The sequence below is a fragment of the Anolis sagrei genome, chromosome 3 (assembly GCF_037176765.1).
Source record: "Anolis sagrei isolate rAnoSag1 chromosome 3, rAnoSag1.mat, whole genome shotgun sequence".
Taxonomy (NCBI): Eukaryota; Metazoa; Chordata; class Lepidosauria; order Squamata; family Dactyloidae; genus Anolis; species Anolis sagrei.
Genome location: NC_090023.1, coordinates 155,109,838 through 155,133,433, shown reverse-complemented (window position 1 = coordinate 155,133,433; position 23,596 = coordinate 155,109,838). Strand labels below are relative to the sequence as shown.

The 23,596-nt window shown below is 44.0% G+C and overlaps 1 protein-coding gene across 1 annotated transcript; it reads right to left on the bottom strand.

Moving 5' to 3' along the window:
- Positions 1–385: 385 nt before the first annotated feature.
- LOC132769935 (pulmonary surfactant-associated protein A2-like) lies at positions 386–23,596 on the bottom strand. The gene is made up of 5 exons (XM_060766851.2): positions 23,521–23,596; positions 21,861–21,955; positions 18,274–18,363; positions 2,590–2,661; positions 386–925 (listed from the first exon to the last, which is right to left on the bottom strand). Exons 2-5 carry the CDS (start codon positions 21,940–21,942, stop codon positions 549–551), a joined length of 621 nt encoding a protein of 206 aa, XP_060622834.2. The 5' UTR covers positions 21,943–21,955; positions 23,521–23,596; the 3' UTR covers positions 386–548.

The window sequence follows — 23,596 nt, the reverse complement described above, 5'->3', positions numbered from 1 at the left end:
ATTATAGGTGAACTATAAATCCCAGCAACTACAACTCCCAAGTGACAAAATCATAATTTTTTGAGTGATGGTCACTCCTTGTGTTGTGAGACATTTTGTTGCCAAATTTGATGTGATTTCGTTCATTGGTTCTTTTGTTTTTAAGGTACTCATTATGCACAGAGCATTTATAGATAGATAGATAGATAGATAGATAGATAGATAGATAGATTAGAGGAAAGCAGATTTTTATGGCAATTATGACATATTGTTGTGTTTTTATATTTTCATTCCAAAAATTGCATTTCTGTAATTTTATTAAATTGATGTTGATCTTGTTGGTTTAGAAGGAACTTAGTCTTTGTCTGCAAGAAACAAGAGCAAAGCAAAGTGAAATGCATTCATGTTTAATTGTCCCCCCATCCCCCTTTGACAACAGAATAATCACAGACATGTCAAGTTACATTGCAAGAAACATCCAGTTGTTCTGGGGTATAGATGCAATACTTCATTAAGTGGACTGTAGCAAAACTATTTTCATGTTGTTAAGATTTGCAATGAGGTTTAGTTCAAAACTCACAGACAGTGAGGCGGGAATAGCTACACACTTTGTCATTCCAGGTGCCATCAGTGTACATTTCCACACATTTTTCTGTACCTTTGCCCATGGGCTCATTTTCATACCAATTTGTAAAATTCAGGGGTTTCCCAGTCAGGTAATTGAAATACCCAGGAATATGCCCTTCAGTAATGCCTAAATATGCATATGTATTAAATTGTTTCACAAAGCGCATAACAGCAGCATTCTCTTTTGCATTTTTAGGGGCTGCAATGGAGCCGTGCGCTGCTTTGCATATTTTTACTGTGCCATCAAAATCCGCTGTCTTCTCAGTGCTGGCAAACAGCTTATCACCAGTTATTACAATCTTTCCATTCAAAGTCAAGGCTGCAAAACAAAATGGAAGAGGGTGTCAGTCACTTCAGACTAGAAATGCAAAGAATATTTATATTTGATTTCCTGGTCTTTGAGAAGAAGTGGTGCTTTGAAATGTTGACACATCAGACTGAATGCTTTTAAGACCATATGAGATGTTCTTGTGCCTTTGTTTTTTATAATAATAGGAGGAGGACAGCTCTCGTCTAATAAAATTAATGATATATGGGAAAGAACTATGTCTTCCTCACAAATTTAGAGAAGCTCAGTGCCCTTTCAGAATGGATCTATATTGACACATACTGAGGGACTGATCTGGGGTGGCTGATGCTGGATTAGCCCTAGGTAGATAGTATACCCACAGGAATTTCTATAGCTACTGTGGAGGGGAAGGGAGTCTCTATAATTCAGCATCGCTGAATATGGTTTGTTGCCACTGGGCAGCCACCCTATTTGTCTTCCTGAGTCCTGGCAGCCATGACATGGTTCTTATTTGTTCTTGGTCACTTGTCATGACATCATTTATTTATTATTTATTTAGAACATTTATATCCCGTCCTATTCTCAACCTCTGAAGACAGACTTAGGGTGGCTTCCAGCAGGCAACAATTCGATTCCAATACAATATAAAAGCAACCAATAAAATACACAATCACATAAAATGATTATAAATATACTTTAAAAACAGTTTGCCAGGTTTAAAACATTCTCCAAATCAGGTCAAATTGTGGTCCATAAAGTCTCATCTTCCTCAATAAAATCTGTCTATTCTACGAAGGCTTGCTCCCACAGCCAGGATTTTAGTTTCTTGTGAAAAGTCAGGAGGGAGGGAGCAGATCTAACCTCCTTAGGGATAGAGTTCCATAGCCAAGGGGCCACCATGAATGCCCTCTCTCTCGTCCCCACCAAATGTGACTGCGATGGTAGCGGGACCGAGAGCAGGGCCCTCCCAGATGATCTTAAGGTCCTTGATAGTTCGTAGGGGAGACAGTTCAGACAAGTAAGCTGGGCCAGAGAACACAGCACTGAGGGAAAGGAGAGAGGAGGAACACCGTCTCCTCTCCTCCTCCCTTCCCAGCACTCCCTGTTGCTTCAGTCAACGTCATGGCAAATGACAGTGAACAGATAAAACCTTTGTTGCAGCTAGAGATTGCTTTAACAAAGGGTCACTGGAGGGCTGTGGGAAGGGGACTGCTATCCCATTTTCCTGGACTATTGAAGCTAAGTCAATGCAGAATAGCAGCGGGGACATATGCAATCAATTTTGTTTGGGTTTTGCCTGAGGCACATATGACCTAGATGATCAGTGTTGATATGCCTCCAGTCTATGCTCAACTGTGTTTAGAATTTGTTGACAGAACAGATTTTTGCAATTGTAGAATTGATAGTCAGAATACATTTTTGCCAAAAAAAGTTCCCAGGTATAATGACAATTGAAAAATCCAAAAACGTGCCTAGAGAAAACAAAACCATTTTCATTCACACACACAGGAATGCAAAATGTAAAGACCTGCATCTTAAGTATAGAAAATTCTACAGAATTATTTGATTTCAATGAATTGAGCTGTAACTTGGCAAACACTGGAGCTCACAGTCTTTCGAAGTGCATTAATTTTTTTAAAAAAGAATAGTAACAAACCACTATTGTTTAATTATGCAGAGTTTTAAAAATGTACCTTTTTCAATTTTGGAGATCCTTTCATCGAATTCCATGAGATCTACGAGAATATCCTGAGATGCAGACCGTCCTAATAACAAAATAAGAATGAATGTTTTGTTTCATTTTTATTCTTAGTTAGTGGTATGAGATTGATTTTTATTGAACCTCTGTGAAAGATATGTTCTCCTCCATTACTTTACTCCATTGCAGAAAGTTCTGGGTGACACTGTAATGTGTGTAATAAACTTGGCAGCAAGACCTCCAACATTTGATAATAGCTAGAATGGCTGAAACATCTTCATATGTAACATGTGGCATTCTGTTTGGTGGTGGTGGTGGTTGTTTAGCACTGCAGGAGTTGGTGTTCCTATATTTTCTGTGTAGCAACTCATTTCATCTTCCTGACTTGCTTTCAGGCCAAAAACTATTGGATATTTCAAACTTCAATATGAACAACTAGGACTGGAGAAGTGTTTTGCAACTCCACATTTCATGATGGAATTCACAATGCATCAGGTATGGTGAACTATTTTCTATCAAGGTTGTTGATCCAAAAAATATAGAATCAGGTTTACAGTTTCCCTAAGTGACCCCACAGTTCTTCTCTACTCTTCCAAGCATGATCCTGTGTAGTGACTATAAATTTTTTGTCATTCTTCTTTTCTCTGCCTCTTTCTCTGGACTGTAGGGTGATGTTGGTGTTGGATGTTGTAACTCAGAGGACTTTCTGATATCAGTGTCCCTCACCAGTCTTGACATCAAAAGATGGCTGAGTGTGCTTTTGGGTTACAGTGCCTAAAAGAATCACAAGCCACAAACTCCACTCTATTCCTCCAAAAAGGCCAGATGGCAAAAGGGTTCTGATTTCTGTCATATTCTACTGGACCTGGCAATTATTTCCTGATGTTCTGAAGATGATTCAGATTATGCAAACTACTTGGACTTGCATTCCATTTTTTTCCATTCATTGTACTTTTGCTTTCATATTTTTCATTATGCTTCAAACGTCATATCATATTTATAGAGAGCCAGTATACAGTAATGTTTAAAGTAGTGGATCTGGAATGGGGGGAATGTCTCGATTTTAAATGTTTGCATAGTCCTGGAATTCACCATGTGATTTTGGACCACCACTACTTCTCAGGAAAGCTGCCTTACCATGGTGCTGTGGAGATTAATAAAGAAAGAGAAGCCTGCAAGCTGTAGTGGTTTGAGCATTAAGCATTGGACTATGACTCGGGTGACCAGATTTGAATGCCTGTATGACCATGAAATCCATTGGATACCTTTGACAAGTCTCTCTATCTCAATCTTAGAGGAAGACAATGGCAACCCCCCCCCCCCCCAAACAAATCTTGCTAGAAAAGCTCTGTGATAGATTTGCCTTACAGCCTCATCAGACAGGCAAAATTGCCCATTGTATGACACTTCCACTCACTTGTGGCATGGAGCCTGCTGGCTCCCATCCCATGATGTCGGTCTACTTCTGGCCGCAAGTGAAGTGGAAGCGTGGTAAGCCGCCACGGCGGTAAAACGGAAGGCTTCCCATGTTGCATAGGAAAAAACGGGGGCAAGCTGGGTGATGGACGCTTCCCTCCAGGGGTTGGGGTGAGGGGGAAGGTGTGTGATGTGGGGCGAGGGGTTCTCCATCCCCCTGCTGGGCCCCGCTGAATTTGCCACGATGCATGGTGAATCCCAGCCTTAATGTGATGAGGTCCTTGGAGTTTACATAGGTCAGAAATGATGAGAAGGCAGGCAACAACAAAAACATGAAAAGTGGATATGCATGTTCCCAATGCAGTACAAACAAAAGAACAAAAATATTATCATTTTGTCATGAACAGTCACTTTCAGTGATGTTTCATTGGATCATCATCATCACTACCATTAATTTTTCACTTATGATGAAAAAAGGGTAGAGTAATTAAAATACCACAGAAAGCATTAAGAGTTACTGCCATTGAGTCACAGTGTAAGTTGCAGAATAAAATAAGGAAAAACGGCAGTAACTGATGGAAGAAAATGCGGTCTGTTTTCTTTTAGAAGTACAGAACAAATATTTTATTATAATTAAAAAGCAGGCTATGTCAACTGTCCCATCTATTTTTCTCACCAAGCTATACATGCTGTGCAGCTCATCTATGATAGGATGCCTGTTCTCTCATCCCATTATCTTTCTTAATGACAGTTAAGGTAACGATAAATGTTAGCATTTCTAACATTCATATTCCTTCTCATCTCTTTCATTACATCCTGCCACCCTAACCATATCTCCCAACTGATGATGTGAGTTGCAGTCCAGAAAAGCTTAAGCTAAAATATGTCAATCTGCCAGGCTGGATACTCTCAGGTATCAAGGATAGTTAATAGATTCTATTGATTAACCTGCAAAAATCTACCTCCCTTCCACAAAACTTTAAAAGCTATACCTTGTTGTAACAAATAAAATAAAAATAATTATTAATACAATGTTTCAGCTATGTTCCATTCACTTTACATCATCCTTTCAACACCCTCATGCCTGTAGTTGCTGAAAGAGTTTACATTTTAGAAGTATATGGCATTCCTCTCAACTAGAAGAACATAGAAATAAAGAAGTAAAGAAATAGTTGTAATGCATACTATACTCCAAATCACCTGTCTTGTCTTCATCATTGTTTGTTCCCTGACTGTCAGGGAGATATAGCAATCCTACTCTTGTCTCGAGATATATCATGTATTTTTATCCATGCTCTCATTGTTTTGGTGGAAAAGCAAGGCGTCTGGAGGAAATACATGCTGCAAACACTACAGCTTGAATACACATCTCAAGAGAATTACTGTACAGATGGAATAAAAGATTATGTAGCTTGCTATAGAGATGTGTCAAATTAGGTTAGATATCAGACCATATTCATTTTGTGGGGCATTTGTCTCTCACCTATGGTTTACTTCCTATGTAATATGTGTGCCCTATGTAATAATATGTTCCCAAAGGGTCAGCATGATATGTTGGAGTAGGCTGAGAGTAAGCCCCAGTTAGCCACGGAAACCCATTGGGTGATTTTGAGGGCAAGTCACACACTTAGGACCTCATCACATTAAGTGCTCTAACACGGGCAACAGTGGATTCACCAGGCATTGCAGTAATTTTGTGGGGCAGTGGGGGAATCTGCTGCCCTGTGCCCCACATTGCTATCTTCTCCATCACACAGAGGAAAGCATCACTGCCTAACTCCCCCCCCCCCCCCCCGCATTGTCCCTGTTGCTTGCAACAAGAACACAAAAGGCAACTATGTTCTCCTTGCTCCATCATAGAAGGCTTCCAGCACAGTTCAGGTAGAAAGTCCCACCAGAAGTAGCTATGTGTTTTTTTAATGAGATCTGGTGGGCTCCATCCCTGAACTGTGCTGGAAGCACCCTACGATGGATAAGAAAGCCCACGTGATGAAGTCATTAGAGAAAGGCAATGGGAATCATGCCCTAAACAAATATTTCCAAGTGAAACCCAGGACAGGACTCCTGTGAGTCAGAATCAAGTTGAAGGCACATTATAAACTCAAGACCAATATTATCAAGAACCAGTTTATCTTCTAATAATGAACTCAGGTGCCATTTAGAAAATCTGTAGAGTCAAAAGAGGGTCCCTGAGAAACAAGATGCATGTGAAGGTGTGGCTGGGTAAACACAGCTTTTCCAAAGGGGGAAATGTTTAGAGAACAGGATACAACTCTCCCAACCAGCCCAGCAAGAACTGAGCAAGATTAGTACTATAATACTGAATGTCTGTTGAAGTAGAAAGAATGAAAGACAAGCAGGAAGGAATGGAATGGGGTATCTCAAAAGAAAGCCAAGTTGACTGACTGGTTTCAATACCACAAAGGAATATTCTGCACATGTTCATTGGCTTTGGTAAGAGAGAACAATTGATGGTAGAAAAGAGAAAAAAGGGGAGTTTTTTTGTAAGAGGAGAAAGTTCAAGAACTTCATATCTGTTTTATCAGTTCCCTGCTTGGAGGGAAGACTGGTTGAGACATCCATAGGGTGCTAAGATTTTAAAATTAAAGGACACTCTATTACTCTGGTGTGTAGATCCTGCAGGGCTCATTTGATTTTGGCAGAAAACTTCATTTTCCTTAAGTGTTATAAATAGCAAAACTCTCAAGGCTGTATTGGAAAGAAACAAGCATAATGCAATTTAAAGGGCTATGCTCCCCTCTAGTGGTTTGACTATATCACAGAAGCCTGTGGAGTGTGATGCTGAGAATACACATTTCATGCATGACTAAAAAACTGAGTGAGAATTATCTTCTTAACTCACAAGCATTTCTTCAGGCGTAATGAAAAAAGTAATTAATATTCTGTAGATGTTTCCTGGATCAGGACTATGTATTTAACAGCATGCTCATAGTTTTAAATTTATGGCCTTGTTCAGTCCAGGATTATATGGATTTTCACATTCGTAACAGAGACCTTCCTTTTAAAAATTACAGCCCACTACCAATTTGAGTTAGATAATTCAGCTTGGGGTGTGTGGCGTTTTTCAAACTCATTTTTGGATATGCTGTTTGGGATTACTTTTTTGCAAGCATTTGTGATATTTGCAAAGTATTAATAAAGAGTGGACCTTGGAAAAATTTGTTGGGAGTGCCATCAATACTCAAAACACTTACTTTTTTGGCTAATCAACATCAATGTAACTTTCAAACATTTTACATAACAGGCAGGCCTGTAGCCAGGATTTTGTTTCGGGGGGAGCTGAGTTTGATTCGGGGGGGGGGGGGGGGCTGAGTCTGAGTAAAAGAGGGTCTAGCCTAGCAGACCTTTTGTATCGTTACCCCAATACCCCCATGCATATGGGATATATTGAGTATGGTGATCAGATCATGATATGAATAAACATAACAGTTTAAATAATGTACCAGTAAGACCTTCTCATGGACCACCATGAGAATTTTGGGGGGGGGGGTTAAGCCCCCCAAGCCCCCCAAGCCCCCCCCCCCCCCGGCTACATGCCTGATAACAGGTGATGGGCATTTGGGCCATTGTAGTGTTTATTTTTAAAAAATAAAATTGACAATAAAATGTTAATAATGTGTTACAAAAAACGAGGGGAATTGAATTTTTTTTCTTAAACTTGGTTATGATGTACTTCAATAGAGAGGAAATATCTACAATTAGATATTTTGTAATAAAAGCCTGTTTGGGATTATTTCATTAAACATATTGGTATTGAAAGGTAGTTAAAAACTGCATCTATTGGAAAGTGTAAAATGGAATGAGGTGAAGGGAATGGTGAGACCTATAGGCACAACAAATAACAGACAATGCATAAAATCCACTTTTTGAATTCTGTTTCAAACACGCAGGCAAAACCCTAAGAAGAACCCACAATCTCTTACCCAGTTTAGGAAAATACTGACACACATGCTGTCAATGTTTGACTAGTGTCATGCCAACAACTCCACTTCTGTTGTTCTTCAACACCTGTTTTTTCAACATCTAGGAACCTCTCTTCATGTGACTGACATACAGCAAGAAAAGGGAGCCAATAATTTCCCTGACGATTGGCTATTTAATGATGGATGGGAACCATAGTCTATCCAACATCTGGAGCACACCACATTTCTCTGCCCTGCTGCAGAGCTTCCACACAACTCGTAAATATCTGCTCTCCTATCAAATTTCAATCAAAAATTTGGCCCACATTCTGTTGGTCAGATTCTTGCCATTGCGACACATTTCTTTTAGTCATTGAGGACATTGGAATTCTCTACCAGTCACACTAATGCCTAAACTCCCCCTGCCAAGCCTACCTTTTCTCACTTTACCTTCCTCTTGCATCCAATCATTTACTAGTTGGTGACAATAGGGAGAACAGCCGAGAAATAATCAGTTATCTTCCTATACTTGGTGGCTGGCAGCAAAAACGCTGTGCTGCTCAGCCAATTCCTTAATCTGGAGGAATCCTGAGCCCCCCCACGCCCACCACCCACAAATCGTGGGGGAGAGGAATCCCAAGCCCTGGACCCCCCGACAGAGGGGAGGAAAGCTGAGAAAGAGCTTCGAAAAGCCGGAAAAGCGGAGAGGAGGAAGGGAGAGGGTAACTCCCGCCGTCGCCACCATCTTCCACGGCCTACCTGCGGCCTACCCAGCACCTCGGCTTAATTTGCACCGCCGACGCCGCTTGGTTCCCGGGCCTGGTAAATAGACCGACGCTGCCGCGGGCGCCGGCGCAAACCCCGTCCCCGTTGCCGTCCTGTTGCCGCAGAAGGGTGAGCAGGGGCTGCTTGAAACCAGACCGCAGCCGCCGAGTCACCGCCGGCAGCCGGGGGGGGAGGCCGGGCGCAGCTGGGCGCGGCTCGGCCGCCGCCGAGCCGCCGGATCATTGTCGCCGCCGCCGAACGCCCCACCACCGGCAGCCGAGGGAGAGGCCGGGCGCGGCCTGGCCCCGCCGGACCGCTGCCGCCGCCAACTCATCACCGGCAGTCGGGGGGGGAGGCCGGACGCGACCGGACCCGCCGGACCGCTCCCAAATCATCGCCGGCCGAAGCATCGCCGGCCAAATCACCGCCGGCAGCCGAGAGGGGAGGCCGGGCGCGGCTGGGCGCGACTTGGACGCCGCCGGATCATCGCCGCTACCACCGAAACCCCCCACCACCGGCAGCCGAGGGAGAGGCCGGGCGCGGCCTGGCCCCGCCGGACCGCTGCCGCCGCCAACTCATCACCGGCAGCCGGGGGGGGAGGCCGGACCCGACCGGACCCGCCGGACCGTTCCCAAATCATCGCCGGCCGAAGCATCGCCGGCCAAATCACCGCCGGCAGCCGAGAGGGGAGGCCGGGCGCGGCTGGGCGCGACTTGGACGCCGCCGGATCATCGCCGCTACCACCGAAACCCCCACCGCCGGCAGCCGAGGGGAGAGGCCCGGCGCGGCCTACCACCGCCAAACCGCCGCCGCCGCTGGCCACTGCCGCCGCTGGCATCCAGAAGGAGGGGCCAAGCGCTGCCTGGCTGCTGAGTCATCATCAGCGCTGCCGAACCACCCCATCGCCGTCAGCTGAGGGAGAGACCGAGCGCGGCCTGGCCCCGCCGGACCATCGCCACTGTCGAACCACCTCACCTCTGGCGGCTGGGGGGGAGAGGCCTAGTGCTGCCGCCGCCAGGCCGCAGCCGAAGGGAGCAGCTGAGTGCTGCCCGGCTGCCGCTGGGCCGCCATTGGGCCGCCGCCGCCGCCAGATCATCAACACCAGCGGCCACTGAAGGAACTGCCGGCCGCCATTGGACCGCGGTCGTCAACCCCCGCCGCTGCTGTTGCTCGCCGCGGAGGTGGGGAAAGCTGTAACCGACCCTCTTGGGTATAAAGAGCTGAAACTGACTTTCCTTGTGTAGACCGTTGCATATAGATCTTATTCTGGCCTCTCCTGTAAATTCTGTAAAATATCCTAAGTTGGCTTGTTACATTGATTTCTACTGAGCAAGAGGGTAACTAACCATCTTGCTGCCCCACCCCCGAGTCACCACCTCCGGAAGCCCATCCGCTGGTATCTCAACCGTCCAGAGTCTTACTGGGGTCATAGCAATCGTTTTTAACAACTAGTTCACTCCTGGCTGCCATTTGTGGTTATTGTTGCCAATAGGATAAGAACGAGATAGAGCACTAGGCGCCTTCCTCTTGCTGCTAGATTGCACCAGCACTTTCGCCCCGCCCCCGCCCCTCTGTGCCGCACTTTAATATCCCTATATAGAGCACTTTAGATCCAGCACTTTATGTTGTGCCTTAAGTATGTGTTGCTGTTGATTGAATACGATTTTGAGGGGTGCGCTTAAATCTTGCACTTCAAGAACTATATTTGCACTTTAAGAACTAGCTCATTGGAGCAACCGGAACATCAACTACCATCTGCGCCGCTACTACCCATGTGGTCCCTCGCCCCTCTCTTTGTTCTGTCTCTATTGCTGTTGTGTAGCGGAAGGGGCAGAGGAGAAGGTGGGTTGGAACCTGTAAATGGATGGGTGGTGGGGAGGGGGGAGGGGGGAGAGAAGGGATGCTGGCAAGAATCAATAAATTTAACACCAAACATAGGAGGTAGCTATCCTATGGCTCAGAACTGCGGCATGGAGGGGGGGAGGTGTTCCATGAGCCGGGGGGCCCCCATAGAGGTCGTGGTGGGAAGGAGGAGATGCGGGAGAAGGAGACCACGAATTCGGCCTGATTCGGACCGCTTTTCTAAATTAATTATTCCCAATAGGTCTCCTAAGGTAAATTGGTGTAACCAGGTGAGCGGGCCCTCTGGCTTGAAGGTGGTGTTGTTGAACGCCAGGTCTGTCAACGGGAAAACATCTTGGATCCAGGACTTAATCCTGGAAGAGCGGGCAGACCTGGCGTGCATCACGGAGACCTGGCTGGATGAAGCGGGGGGCGTAAATCTCTCCCAGCTTTGTCCTCCAGGTTTCTCCGTGCAACACCAACCAAGAGCCGGAGGACGGGGAGGCGGGGTCGCAGTGGTCTATAGAGATACCATCCATCTAACCAGGAGCCCCATCCCGCAGACCACAAATTTTGAATGCGTCCACCTGAGGGTGGGTGACCGGGACAGAATAGGGATTCTGTTAGTGTACCGTCCACCTCGCTGCACTACAGTCTCCCTACCTGAGCTAGCGGGGGTGGTCTCGGGCCTGGCGGTGGAGTCCCAACGGCTTCTTGTGCTGGGGGACTTCAACATCCACGCCGAGGCAACCCTCACAGGTGCGGCTCAGGACTTCATGTCCGCCATGGCAACCATGGGGCTGTCCCAACAAATAACTGGCCCCACCCACTGTGCTGGACACACATTGGACTTGGTTTTCTGCCAGGGATGGGAGCAGGGTGGCGGTGTGGAGGAGTTGTCCATCTCTCCGTTGCCGTGGACCGACCACTTCCTGATTAGATTTAGGCTCACTGCGCCCCCTAACCTCCGCAAGGGTGGAGGACCCATTAAGATGGTCCGCCCCAGGAGGCTAATGGATCCGAATGGATTCCTGACGGCTCTTGGGGAGTTTCCCGCCACCGCGGTAGGCGACAATGTCGAGGCCTTGGTCGCTCTCTGGAATGGGGAGATGACCAGGGCTATTGACATGATCGCTCCGGAACGTCCCCTCTCGAGTAACCGAGCTAAACCAGCCCCTTGGTTCACCGAGGAGCTGGCAGCGATGAAGCGAAAGAAGAGGGTTCTAGAGAGCGTGTGGCGATCGGACCCAAGCGAGTCAAACCGAGCACGGTTTGTGTCCTTTCTGAGGGCATACGCCGTGGCAATAAAAGCCGCTAAGAAAACTTTCTTTGCGGCCACTATTGCGTCCGCAAAGAACCGTCCGGCGGAGTTGTTCCGGGTTGTCAGAGGTCTTTTAACTCCCCCCTCCGGTGGGAGCCCTGACAACTCGGCAACGCGCTGTGAAGCATTTGCTCGGTTCTTTGCAGACAAAGTCGCTTTGATCCGTTCTGGGCTGGACGCCACATTAGATGCAGTCTCCGTGGATGTGACAGAAGCACCTGCTTGTCAGATGTTATTGGATTCCTTTCAGTTTGTGAAACCCGAGGATGTGGACAAGGTACTTGGAGGAATGAGACCCACCACGTCCATCCTAGACCCCTGCCCATCCTGGCTTCTTAAGGAGGCCAGAGGGGGATTGGCCGAGTGGGTAACGGTGGTGGTTAACGCCTCCCTTCGGGAAGGCAAAATTCCAGCGAGCCTCAAACAGGCTGTGATAAAGCCGCTGTTGAAGAAACCATCACTTGACCCCACTAAATTGGACAACTTTCGGCCTGTTTCCAATCTTCCCTTCTTGGGCAAAGTCATGGAAAGCGTGGTGGCCTCACAACTCCAGGTATTCTTGAGAGACACGGATTATCTGGATCCGGCACAGTCTGGTTTCAGACCGGGACATGGTACCGAGACGGTCTTGGTCGCCTTAGTGGATGATCTGCGCCGGGAGCTAGACAGGGGGAGTGTGTCCCTGTTGGTGCTCCTGGACCTCTCAGCGGCCTTCGATACCGTCGACCACGGTATTCTTCTGGGGCGCCTTGCAGAGATGGGTCTCGGGGGCACTGCCCTGCAGTGGCTCCGGTCATTTCTGGAGGGTCGCACTCAGAAGGTGTTACTGGGGGACTCCTGTTCAGCGCCACAGCCGTTGACCTGTGGCGTTCCTCAGGGTTCCATCTTGTCCCCCTTGTTGTTCAACATCTACATGAAGCCGCTGGGTGAGATCATCCGGAGTTTCGGGGTACGGTGTCACCTGTACGCAGATGACGTCCAACTCTGTCACTCCTTCCCACCTGCTACTAAGGAGGCCGTCGAAGTCCTGAACCGGTGCCTGGCCGCTGTAATGGTCTGGATGAGGGCGAACAAACTGAAATTAAATCCAGACAAGACAGAGGTACTCCTGGTCAGTCGCAAGGCCGAACAGGGTATAGGGTTACAGCCTGTGCTGGACGGGGTCGCACTCCCCTTGAAGGCGCAGGTTCGCAGCTTGGGTGTGACCCTGGACTCATCGCTGAGCCTGGAGCCCCAGGTTTCGGCGGTGACCAGGGGAGCATTTGCACAGCTTCGGCTCGTGCGCCAGCTGCGCCCGTATCTTGGGAAGTCTGACTTGGCCACGGTGGTACATGCTTTGGTCACATCCCGCCTCGACTACTGCAACGCTCTCTACGTGGGGCTGCCCTTGAAGATGGTCCGGAAGCTCCAGCTAGTCCAGCGCGCGGCAGCCATGTTGTTAACGGGAGCTGGACGCAGAGAGCATACAACGCCCCTGCTGTCCCAGCTCCACTGGCTGCCGATCTGCTACCGGGCCCAATTCAAGGTGCTGGTGCTCTCCTACAAAGCCCTAAACGGTTCCGGCCCAAAATACCTTGCAGACCGCATCTCGGCCTATGAGCCCACGAGGGCCTTGAGATCATCCGGGGAGGCCCTTCTCTCGGTCCCGCCTGCCTCACAGGCACGTCTGGCGGGGACGAGGGACCGGGCCTTCTCGGTGGTGGCCCCTCGGCTATGGAACGCCCTCCCTGCTGAAGTTAGACAGGCGCCCTCCTTGATGGCCTTTCGTAGGAGCCTGAAAACATGGCTCTTTGAACAGGCCTTCAGTTGAGTGTAGTGAATGAAAACGGAATGAACCAGGACTACGATTTTGCTTACGACCCCAGGACCTGACGAAGCGGATTTTTAGTATAGGTGTGTGTTATGTTGTATCTGTCTGATTAGTGTGTCTCGGATCATTGTACATTGTCTTCTTTGTTGTTGTTCACCGCCCCGAGTCGCCTTCGGGCTGAGAGGGGCGGTCAATAAATGCAAAAAATAAATAAATAAAATAAATAAATATACTTGGTTGTAGAGCAATTACATTGCACTATGCCATCAAATACTAATTAAGGTGGTCAGTTGAAACACTCACACCGAGCTCCAGCAGACAAGAGTCCTTTGTCTCACCCTGGTCATTCCACAGATATATAAACCCTTTTTTTCCTAGTTCTAACAGACCTCGCTACCTCTGAGGATGCTTGCCATAGATGCAGGCGAAATGTCAGGAAAAAATGCCTCTAGAACATGGCCATATAACCCGGAAAAACCTACAACAATCCAGTGATTCCGGCCATGAAAGCCTTCAACAATATATTACACTATGTAACACATTTTTGTTCCTGGGATATAACTGCAATTTCCTCATTGGTTCTATCAAAAAAATATGGAAAAGGTTAATTAAACTGTGAAAACTTTGTTTTTTTGTGGGACATCTTGCAGCACTTTTTGCTATAGTTATTCAATGAAAATCTCATCAAGTCACAACCAATTCAACATGGTTTGTGACAGCGACAAAAGTGAAGTTTCTAGAGCAGGGGTCCTCAAACTAAGACCCGGTGCCCAGATACGGTCCTCCAAGGTAATTTACCCGGTTCTCGTTCAGGGTCAACCTAAGTCTGAAATGACTTGAAAGCACACAACAACAACAACAATCCTATCTCATCAGCCAAAAGCAGGCCCACACTTCCCATTGAAATACTAATAAGTTTATATTTGTTAAAATTGCTCCTCATTTAATTATTGTATTGTTTTAAGTGTTTTTTGCACTACAAATAAGATATCTGCAGTGTGCATAGGAATTCATTCAATTTCTTTTTCAAATTATAATCTGGCCCTCCAACAGTTTGAGGGACTGTGGCCTGGCCCTCTGTGTAAAAAGTTTGAGGACCCCTGTTCTAGAGTATAACAACTACTTTCGAAATATGTACCATACAATTAAACAGGAAATAATACTTTAAAACCAGGAACATTTTTTTTTCAAATTTTGTTGCATAGTGTTATTTGCAGGGACCTCTGGGGGACCATTGGAAAACCATGTAGATGCCAGTTGCTGAGAGAAAAAATGGGTGAGTCAGAGTGGATGGAAAAGGAAAAAAAATTGGAAGGCTATCACAGCTATGAAAGGTCTTTCAAAACAGAATTGCGGCTGCGGTTTTAAAAAAACAAAAGACCCAGTTTCACTTGAAGGAGAAGCTACTTTTGAGGATTTTATGTGAGAAAGATAGCATATACGTTCATATAACATTCCTATATGACAGTGCTCTAGGCAATTGTCAGAAGCTATTTTAGGAAAGGCTGAAATTTTACACACCCAATTCACCAGAGTAGCAGAACCCACACCTAGGAGAGTATCCAGTGGCTGGTCCCTGTGTTCAAAAGCCATGCCTGCCTAAAGAGTTCAATGCTTCATAATCGATTGACTTGGAGGAAGTACCAAAGACAAGTCTTCATAACATAGTAGCTGGAAGCAAACCCCATTAGGAATTTTACTACAAAATCTTTCTGGGTTTACTAGCATTGAACTGCTATTGTAGAAGAAACAGTGTTACAGCCCAATCCCATGAGTGACAAGTATAGGATCTAAGCAAATAGAGTATTTGTTCACCTTATGCTTCACTTGGGAACCAATTACTATATATTCAGTCAGATTCCATCCACTCATGTGTGTGGCCAGAAAATAAGACTTTTGAAAGATTTAAAGTATTTATTATGGAGTGTTAAAAGTTGAGGGGAAAATAATTGGCTTTAATGTGCAAGAAGAAAGAAAATGGGATGGTTTCACCAGACAATTAATGTTGGTCTGAAAAGAAGCAGGATAGTTATAGGTACATCTGAAAAGATATGGGACAGCATCCTACTCCCTGCAGGCACTAATTCCATGTCATTAAATTAACTTTATTAATGTAAAAGCAGCACAGGACCTATTAATTACACTTTTGCTACACCTTTTTAATAATACCTGGTGCTCCAGAAAGACAAATACTATTGTCTAACTTTCCTTTTGAGAAGGTATTTTGGAAAGTACAAACCTTCCTCAGCTTTCTTTTTTTGTCTTTGACACTTCATTTGTTGTTGCTCTGTTCCTACTAGTCAGCACCAACTTTGCTGTATTAGAGACGGTTCTTGTCAAGACTCAGGACCTCATCACACTAGAGCAGACCTGAGTAAATTTCGGCCTTCCAGGTGATCTCCAGTTTAGGGAAGGGGGCTTTAAACTCCTCAGACAGAGAGGTTAAGGCAGGGCCATAGCCAGAAAAAAATTCAGGAAGGGTTGAAAATTCCGGGGTGGGGGGGGTGGGGGTGGGTGTTGAAATTTGGGTGGGGCGGGTGGGGGTTGAAACCTGCCTCTTAGCTCACACTGAAGCAAAGAGCACAGCAGGGGGCAGAGCAACCTTCAATAGCCTTCAGCTCTGCCCCTGTCAACCACCTCCACCAAGTCTGGCCTCCTTAATGAGAGCATTCAACCCCCCCCCCCCAAACTTGGTTGCTTCACTACATCGGCTATTGCTGCAAGCAGGCATGTAGCCGGGGGGGGGGGGGCTCAGGGGGCTTCAGCCCCCCCCCCCCCAAATTCTCATGGTGGTTCGCGAAAAGGCCTTACTGGTGCATTATTTAAACTGTTATGTTTATTCATATCATGATCTGATCACCATACTCAATATATCCCATATGCATGGGGGTATTGGGGTAATGATACAAAAGGTTTGCTAGGCTAGACCCTCTTTCACTCAGACTCAGCCCCCCCCTCGAAACTCAGCTCCCCCCAACCCCCCTGAAAAAAATTCACCCCCCCCCCCCAAACAAAATCCTGGCTATGGGCCTGGCTGCAAGTAATGACAGTGAATAAATTGTCAATATTTGCTTGAGATAGTGCTTGCAGTTCTGGAGGGACTCTTAATTTTTTGCGTCTCATAGACTTAGCATGGGGATTTGGTTAACCAGTTAAAATTCATGAGTAAACTAGGGGTTTTTTAAACCTGAAAGATGTCGAGGGGGGTTGAACCCCTAACACCCCCCTCAGCTACAGGCCTGGGTTCTGGGCCTCATTGGGCCTCAACTACAAACCCCAGAATTCTGCAGGAGGCAGGAACCGGATTTAAAGTGAATCCATGCTGTAGTGTGATGAGGCAGTTATTCAGGAGAGGGTTAGGAGCTGCATCATTGGGAGAGGCTATCTGGAATTTTGGAGTGTGATGTTATCCATATGCAGATGACACTCTACTGCTTCTTTCCACTTAATGCAAAGGAAACTATCCTGACCGTAAACCAGAGTACATAATCAGTAATGGACCGGATGAAAGCAAACAAATTGAAACTTAATCCAGACAAGACAGGGTGCTCCTGGTCAGTCGGAAGGCAGATTGGGGAATAGGGGTTCAGCCTGTTCTGAATGGGGTGATGCTTCCTGGAAGACACTGGCCCACAGTTTAGAGGCACTCCTCAACTCAGAACTGAACCTCGACTCCCAGGTTTCTACGACGGCTAGGAGTGCCTATGCACGTTATAAACTTGTGTGCCAACTGCGCTTGTTTCTTGAGATGCCAGATCTGGCCACATTGGTACACACCTTAGTTACATCCTATTTAGATTACTATAATGAAAAAAGCGAGGTAATAATAATAATAATAATAATAATAATAATAATAATAATGCCACCTTACTGGGATCTGCACACATTATTCGCTGATACATCACACAGTCCTAGACACTTGGGAAGTGTCCGACATGTGATGCAATACAACAGCCAGCAGAGTGTCTGCTGTGGACTCATCTTGTTGTGTAATAATAATAATAATAATAATAGTAATTCCATAGAGGCTGGGGGATATATGTTCAAGATCAACCAGTAGGTTTTTGCAGTAAGTGGTGATGTCAACTCTACTCTTCTAGAGTCCTAGTCCAAACAATGACACCATGTTGGTTTTTGATATGCAGTCTCATACCTAATTAGTATATGCCATAGTAGCTTGTGCAAGTTTTGTAGCTGAACCCAATCACCCACCATTGGGTTGGATAACAAACCTAAATGCACAGTGTTCTTTAGAAATGGAAGAAGTAGGTATTTCAAAATTAGCTAAATAAATAAACTCTGTTGACATTTATAAATATGCAAATATTACATAAATGGTAGGGTGGTGAACACTACACCTCTGGGCACTGCCCCAATTATATATGCTCCATTGCCTCCATCCTTTGAACATTTGAAAAGAGACCTTACTATGAGCAGGAAACCTACATGATCTGAGTTACCAATCATATTAGAGCTGTATCTGCACAAATGTTTCAGAAACATTCCACCAAATGGATAGATGTTTTCTGTGAGTGTGTGTGTGTATGAGAGAGAGAGAGAGAGAGAGAGAGAGAGAGAATGGTCAAGACATTGTTCTCTTACCCGGTGTTCCAGGATCTCCTTTCTCACCTTGTCTGCCCCTTGGACCTTGTGGACCAGGATGTCCGTCTCTTCCAGGAGGTCCTCTGGGGTCTATTGAAGGGAAACACACGTTTGATAAACTAGAAAACACATTCTAGAAGAGCTTTTAAATTTCAAGGGGATTTTCTATTAGAAGAATAATCACAGGTATTATTATTATATTTATTATTGTTATATTTATTTATATCTTGCTTTATCTCTCCCAAAGGAGACTCAAAGGTATGCAATACATTGGCAAGAACTCTTGTCCCTACAAATTTTGAACTGCAGCTTCCATCATCCTTTTTCATTGACTATGCTGGTTAGAACTTTTGGAAGTTGCAGTTCAAGAGCATCTAGAAGGGCACAAATGCCCCATACTTTTGTATTGTTGCCAGTAGTATCCTTAACTGATGAGCTCAAATAGTGATACTTTAATGCTTGCCCCACTCAAATGATGTTTTTAGGGTTATTTAAAATCCCATTCCATTTTTCCCCTCAAAAAGGCATATACATCCAATAAATAGATAATCAGTCAATCAACTCCTGGGTTGAAGTCTATCACAGGGAAAACATAGAATGATATCCAATAAATCTTGCTCCAGAATGGTTTAGTTTGGGTTTTTTTTTCTCGTGTCAGGAGCGTCACTTCTGTTATGAGAGAATTGGCCGTCTGCAAGGACGTTGCCCAGGGGATGCCTGGATGATTTGATGTTTTTTATCATCCTTGTGGGAGGCTTCTCTCATGTCCCCACATGAGGAGCTGGAGCTGATAGAGGGAGCTCATCCGCCTCTCCCCGGATTCGAACCTGTGATCTGTCAGTCTTCAGTCCTGCTGGCACAGGGGTTTAACCCACTGCGCCACCAGGGTTGTTTAGTCTGGTGTGATACTGCTGTTCGAGGGACAGCAATAATATTTTCTTCAGAAAATAGGGAATGCTATGAGCACCACCTTGTCACTTATTACTTCAGCAGACAGTCAGAATTGCCCATCGTATGATGCTCCCTCTTTACTTGTGGCATGGAGCCCTCCGACTCTCATTCCATGACATAGATCTACTTCTGGCCATGTTGCAAATGAGGGTGCATCATAAGCCACCATGATGAAAACACGTGAGGCTTCCTGTGTTGCATAGGCAAAAACGGGGGGAAGCTGGGTGGCAGATGCTTCCCCCTGTGGGATGGGGTGAGGGGGGAAGCCAGGTGATGTGGGGCATGGGGTCCCTCATGCCCTCCTCCAGGCCCTGCTGGATTTACCATAATCCGTTGCAAATCCCGGTCTTAATATTATGAGGTTCTTAATAGTATGTGGGCGAGAGTGAACAATAACGACAGCAACACACATAAAAGAAAACTTCATACTGACCAAAATGCATATGAAAAAACCTGAACAAAGGGTCATAAGAATCCTTTTTCAAATGTTATCAAAAGAAGTATTTCCCTTTAATTCAGGAAACACTTTTTCTCCAATGCTATCCTAGTGTCCGGGCTGTAGTTCAAAAAAGTGTATGTTCATCAAAATTAAATCAAAATTTCTTGAGTAGACATAATTCTTCTAAAAGTTGCACACAGTGGTAAAGCTAAGGTGAAACCTTCCTACTAAAATTAACTTGTTTTGCTTCTGGTTTGCAAAAAAGGCCCCACAGTGCTGCTGTTTCTCATGCAGTTTGTTACCGTTATGTCTTTAACCATATGATGAAAGTAAGAGTCTCAAGCAATTTTTTTTTACTTCATTCTGATTCAGTTTCCCTGACAAGGCCAGGCAGCAGGTCTTGTTATTTGATTACATTTGAAACAATGACATAGTGAGGATGATGCTTTGTGCCTTCAGTCTGGTGATTTGTGGACAAACATAAAGAAAACACATGAAAACTCCAAGATAGGATGGTCGTGGGGTTGACATAAATTGAAAGTGTCTCGAAGGCACACAACAACAAATTAGAATTTTAAGAAATGCAGCAAAGAAGCAATATGCCTCTGATTTTCTTAAAAAGTGCACTGCAGAATTTTATTTATTTATTTATTTATGACATTTATATGCTGCCCTTCTCACCCCAAAGGGGACTAAGAGCAGCTTACAAGTAAAAAGTAAATACAATATATTATATTATTACCATAGCACAATATTAATATTATATATTACATTGTACTATAACATTATACTGTAATATTATTATTAATATTATATATATATATATATATATATATATATATATATATATATACTATTTATTATTATTTACAGCATTTATATTCCACCCTTCTCACCCCGCAGGGGACTCAGGGCGGATTACAATGTACACATACATGGCAAAAATTCAGTGCCATAGACATACAACACATATAGACAGATAGTCAGAGGCTATTTAACATTCCAATTTTCTGACCACCAGGGGAGCTGTCACCATTCATCTGCTACACTGATGAAGTACTTTCCGCATTCCCCACATGCTTTTGCTGGAGATTTTTTTATGGCCTCGTAGTAATATTATATTGTACTGCATTATGATATTATCAATATTATATGTATATACAATATATTATATTATATTATATTATATTATATTATATTATATTATATTATATTATATTATATTATAAGCACAGTGCTGATCTCAGAGCAGCGGTTGGTGCTGGAAGCAGGGCGAGGGGGGGGGGGCTCCCAACTGATGATACTGGAGGCAAGATGGAACTGCCTTCATGGCCCCTCTCTTTATTCTGATCTTCAAAGATTGTGTAAAATCATTAGAACCTAATGTCTTTCTGGATTTTTAGTCAAGACCATCAATTTATCCAAAGAATGTTTAGTTATTAATTGCTGATTGTGAGAAATTCTGCAAAACTATAAGCAAACAATTTCTTTCTTCACTTCTATGTTGTAGTGTATGGTCTGGCCATGCATCCACAATTCCCTGTCCCTTGTCCTTTGACCAGCCAGACCCTATAATGTGGAAACACAAAAAACTGACCTTATATACGTACTGTACATATATTTGACTACATTTTGTGTCTCCACATATCTATCTATCAATCTGTAATCTATCATTTTAAGTGAGTGAGAATTTAGATCTGCGTAGTAATGTGCTCTTATCATGATTTTAAATATGTGCGTGTTTGTGTTAAACTGATTTTTTTTTAAATCTAGGGAAGCAATTGGTCGAAATGGTAGAAAGGACCCTTTTCCCAACCTGGTGCCTGTTTAGATACAACAAAAGGCACCATAATCTCATATGTTGTAGACCTAATGCACATGTGCATTATCAGCAGCCATCTAGTACAATTTTAGCCACCCCGAGTATGTTGTTATTACTATATTTTGCCCATATTTTTATTGCATACCTTTTCAGTTTTCCATTATTGAATTGCCAACAAATATAAAAATTGGATATAACTTTCTTTGAAAAGCTTTACTGTGACATTCAACTGTGGAAATGCACATGCTACCTGGGATTGAAAAGGTTGGTCAATCAACAGTAGGCAGGATGAAGTTACCCCCTTTCCCCATAAACTAGCAATGGTAAAAGGTAACTCTTTTTGTAGATGCCCTAGTTGATTCACCCCCAACTTACCTGGACAGGGTTCTAGAGCATGGCATGAGACCAGTAAGGCAACTCCTACTGCAAGGATATGAACCAGCTGTGACGACAGCATTGTTTTCAATCAACTGAACAAAGAAAAATATATTTATATTAGATCTGTATGATTTCATTGTATTTTTTTCACATTTTCCCTCATAAATATACAATATACCGAGGGAGGCTCCCATACAATTAATAGACAATTAAAAACATATGAAATAATTGTAGAGTTAGTAGTCCCCTATGGTAGAAAAAGCAGTCAGATAAATTTAAGATCACAGCAAATTATTGGCCAACACACATTTTCGTGTCTCTAATGTTAGCTTTGTTTCTGGGTATATTTGACCTGCTGATTCAAAAAATGGCACTTGTTTCCCCCTATCACCTCTAGTTTTTGAGATACAGAACATATGCCATCTGCTAGTTGTCATCTTCTCACCCATAGAAAATCATGATAACAATACCCAAGAAACTAGAGCTGATGTGGTCTATCCAAGGCAATTTTTTGAATCAGTGCCCCAAACAATACCAGGAATATGCCAAAAAGCCAAGATTTTTTTGTTGGGCTGTGTAATAAATTGGAAATGGAATTATGGTATGACTCCCATATTCATGGAATATGTATTCAACTCTATGCTAATCTTGTGCTGAAAACCATGTAATTCAATTAGGTTTGCCATTATTTGCATATCCATGAGAGGCCCAGGAACCCATTTCCTATGGATATGAGAGTTGTACTATATTACCAAAGTGTTATATACTTCCAATGAAAGTACAAATGGTACATAAATAAATCATAGTAGTCACTTCTACCATTGCCCCTCTTCCTTTTTTTGAAAGGTGATTACACCATAGGTAGCTCTAGAGGCTTCTAAGAAGACATCTCTATTAGCCATTTACTACCATTAGTTGGTAGTGGGGAATAAGAAGAAATGCACTTAAAGTATTGCCAATTCAGGGCAGAATGCAATATTTAGGATCATATGGAGGGAGAAAAAGACCAAAACTCTAGCACCTTAACAAGTGAAAAGTTGACTAGTCTGAGTAAATATGACACTTGCTTTCTTTTATTTTAAGTTGAACATAATTAATACATCTTTTAAAGAAGGTATGATGATGGCACTCCTTATAGGTATTGCAAGTAAGCAAAAATTGCATTTATTTTCCCCCCTTAAAGATGATTTTACTCTTCTGGTCTCCGTTATTTGCCCCTTCTGAACAAATTTCTTATATGCTTGGAAATTATGGTGTCCCCATAAAATGTTATTGGAATTAATAGTAAAAAAAAAAACAAAACAAACCAAACCAAGAAACAACAGTTGGATGAAGATACGAATATAATAGTTCAACTTTATGCAATTCCATTCAGAAGTAAATTACTGATTGCTTCATTTGTCCCACATATTCTATATTTCTTTTCTTCCTTTTCAATAAAAGAAATAATCTTAATGAAACATAATAATAAAGCAGTAAATAAAACCTACAAAAATATCTGAGTTCAGCATGCTCACTACAAAGTGAGTAAATTTAACAAGTTTAAGTCCATGTCTAGAATGCAATCCAATTAATATCACTTTGATTGCTTTTCATGGGACTTACTATCAGGCAACTGAGCATTAGACTATTGCCTTCAAAGATGTGTTTAGCTTACCTTCTTGGTCTACTGGACAATTCTGCAGGAAGAAGGAGAGAGGCAATGTGTTGCTCGATGTATATATATGTCCGTG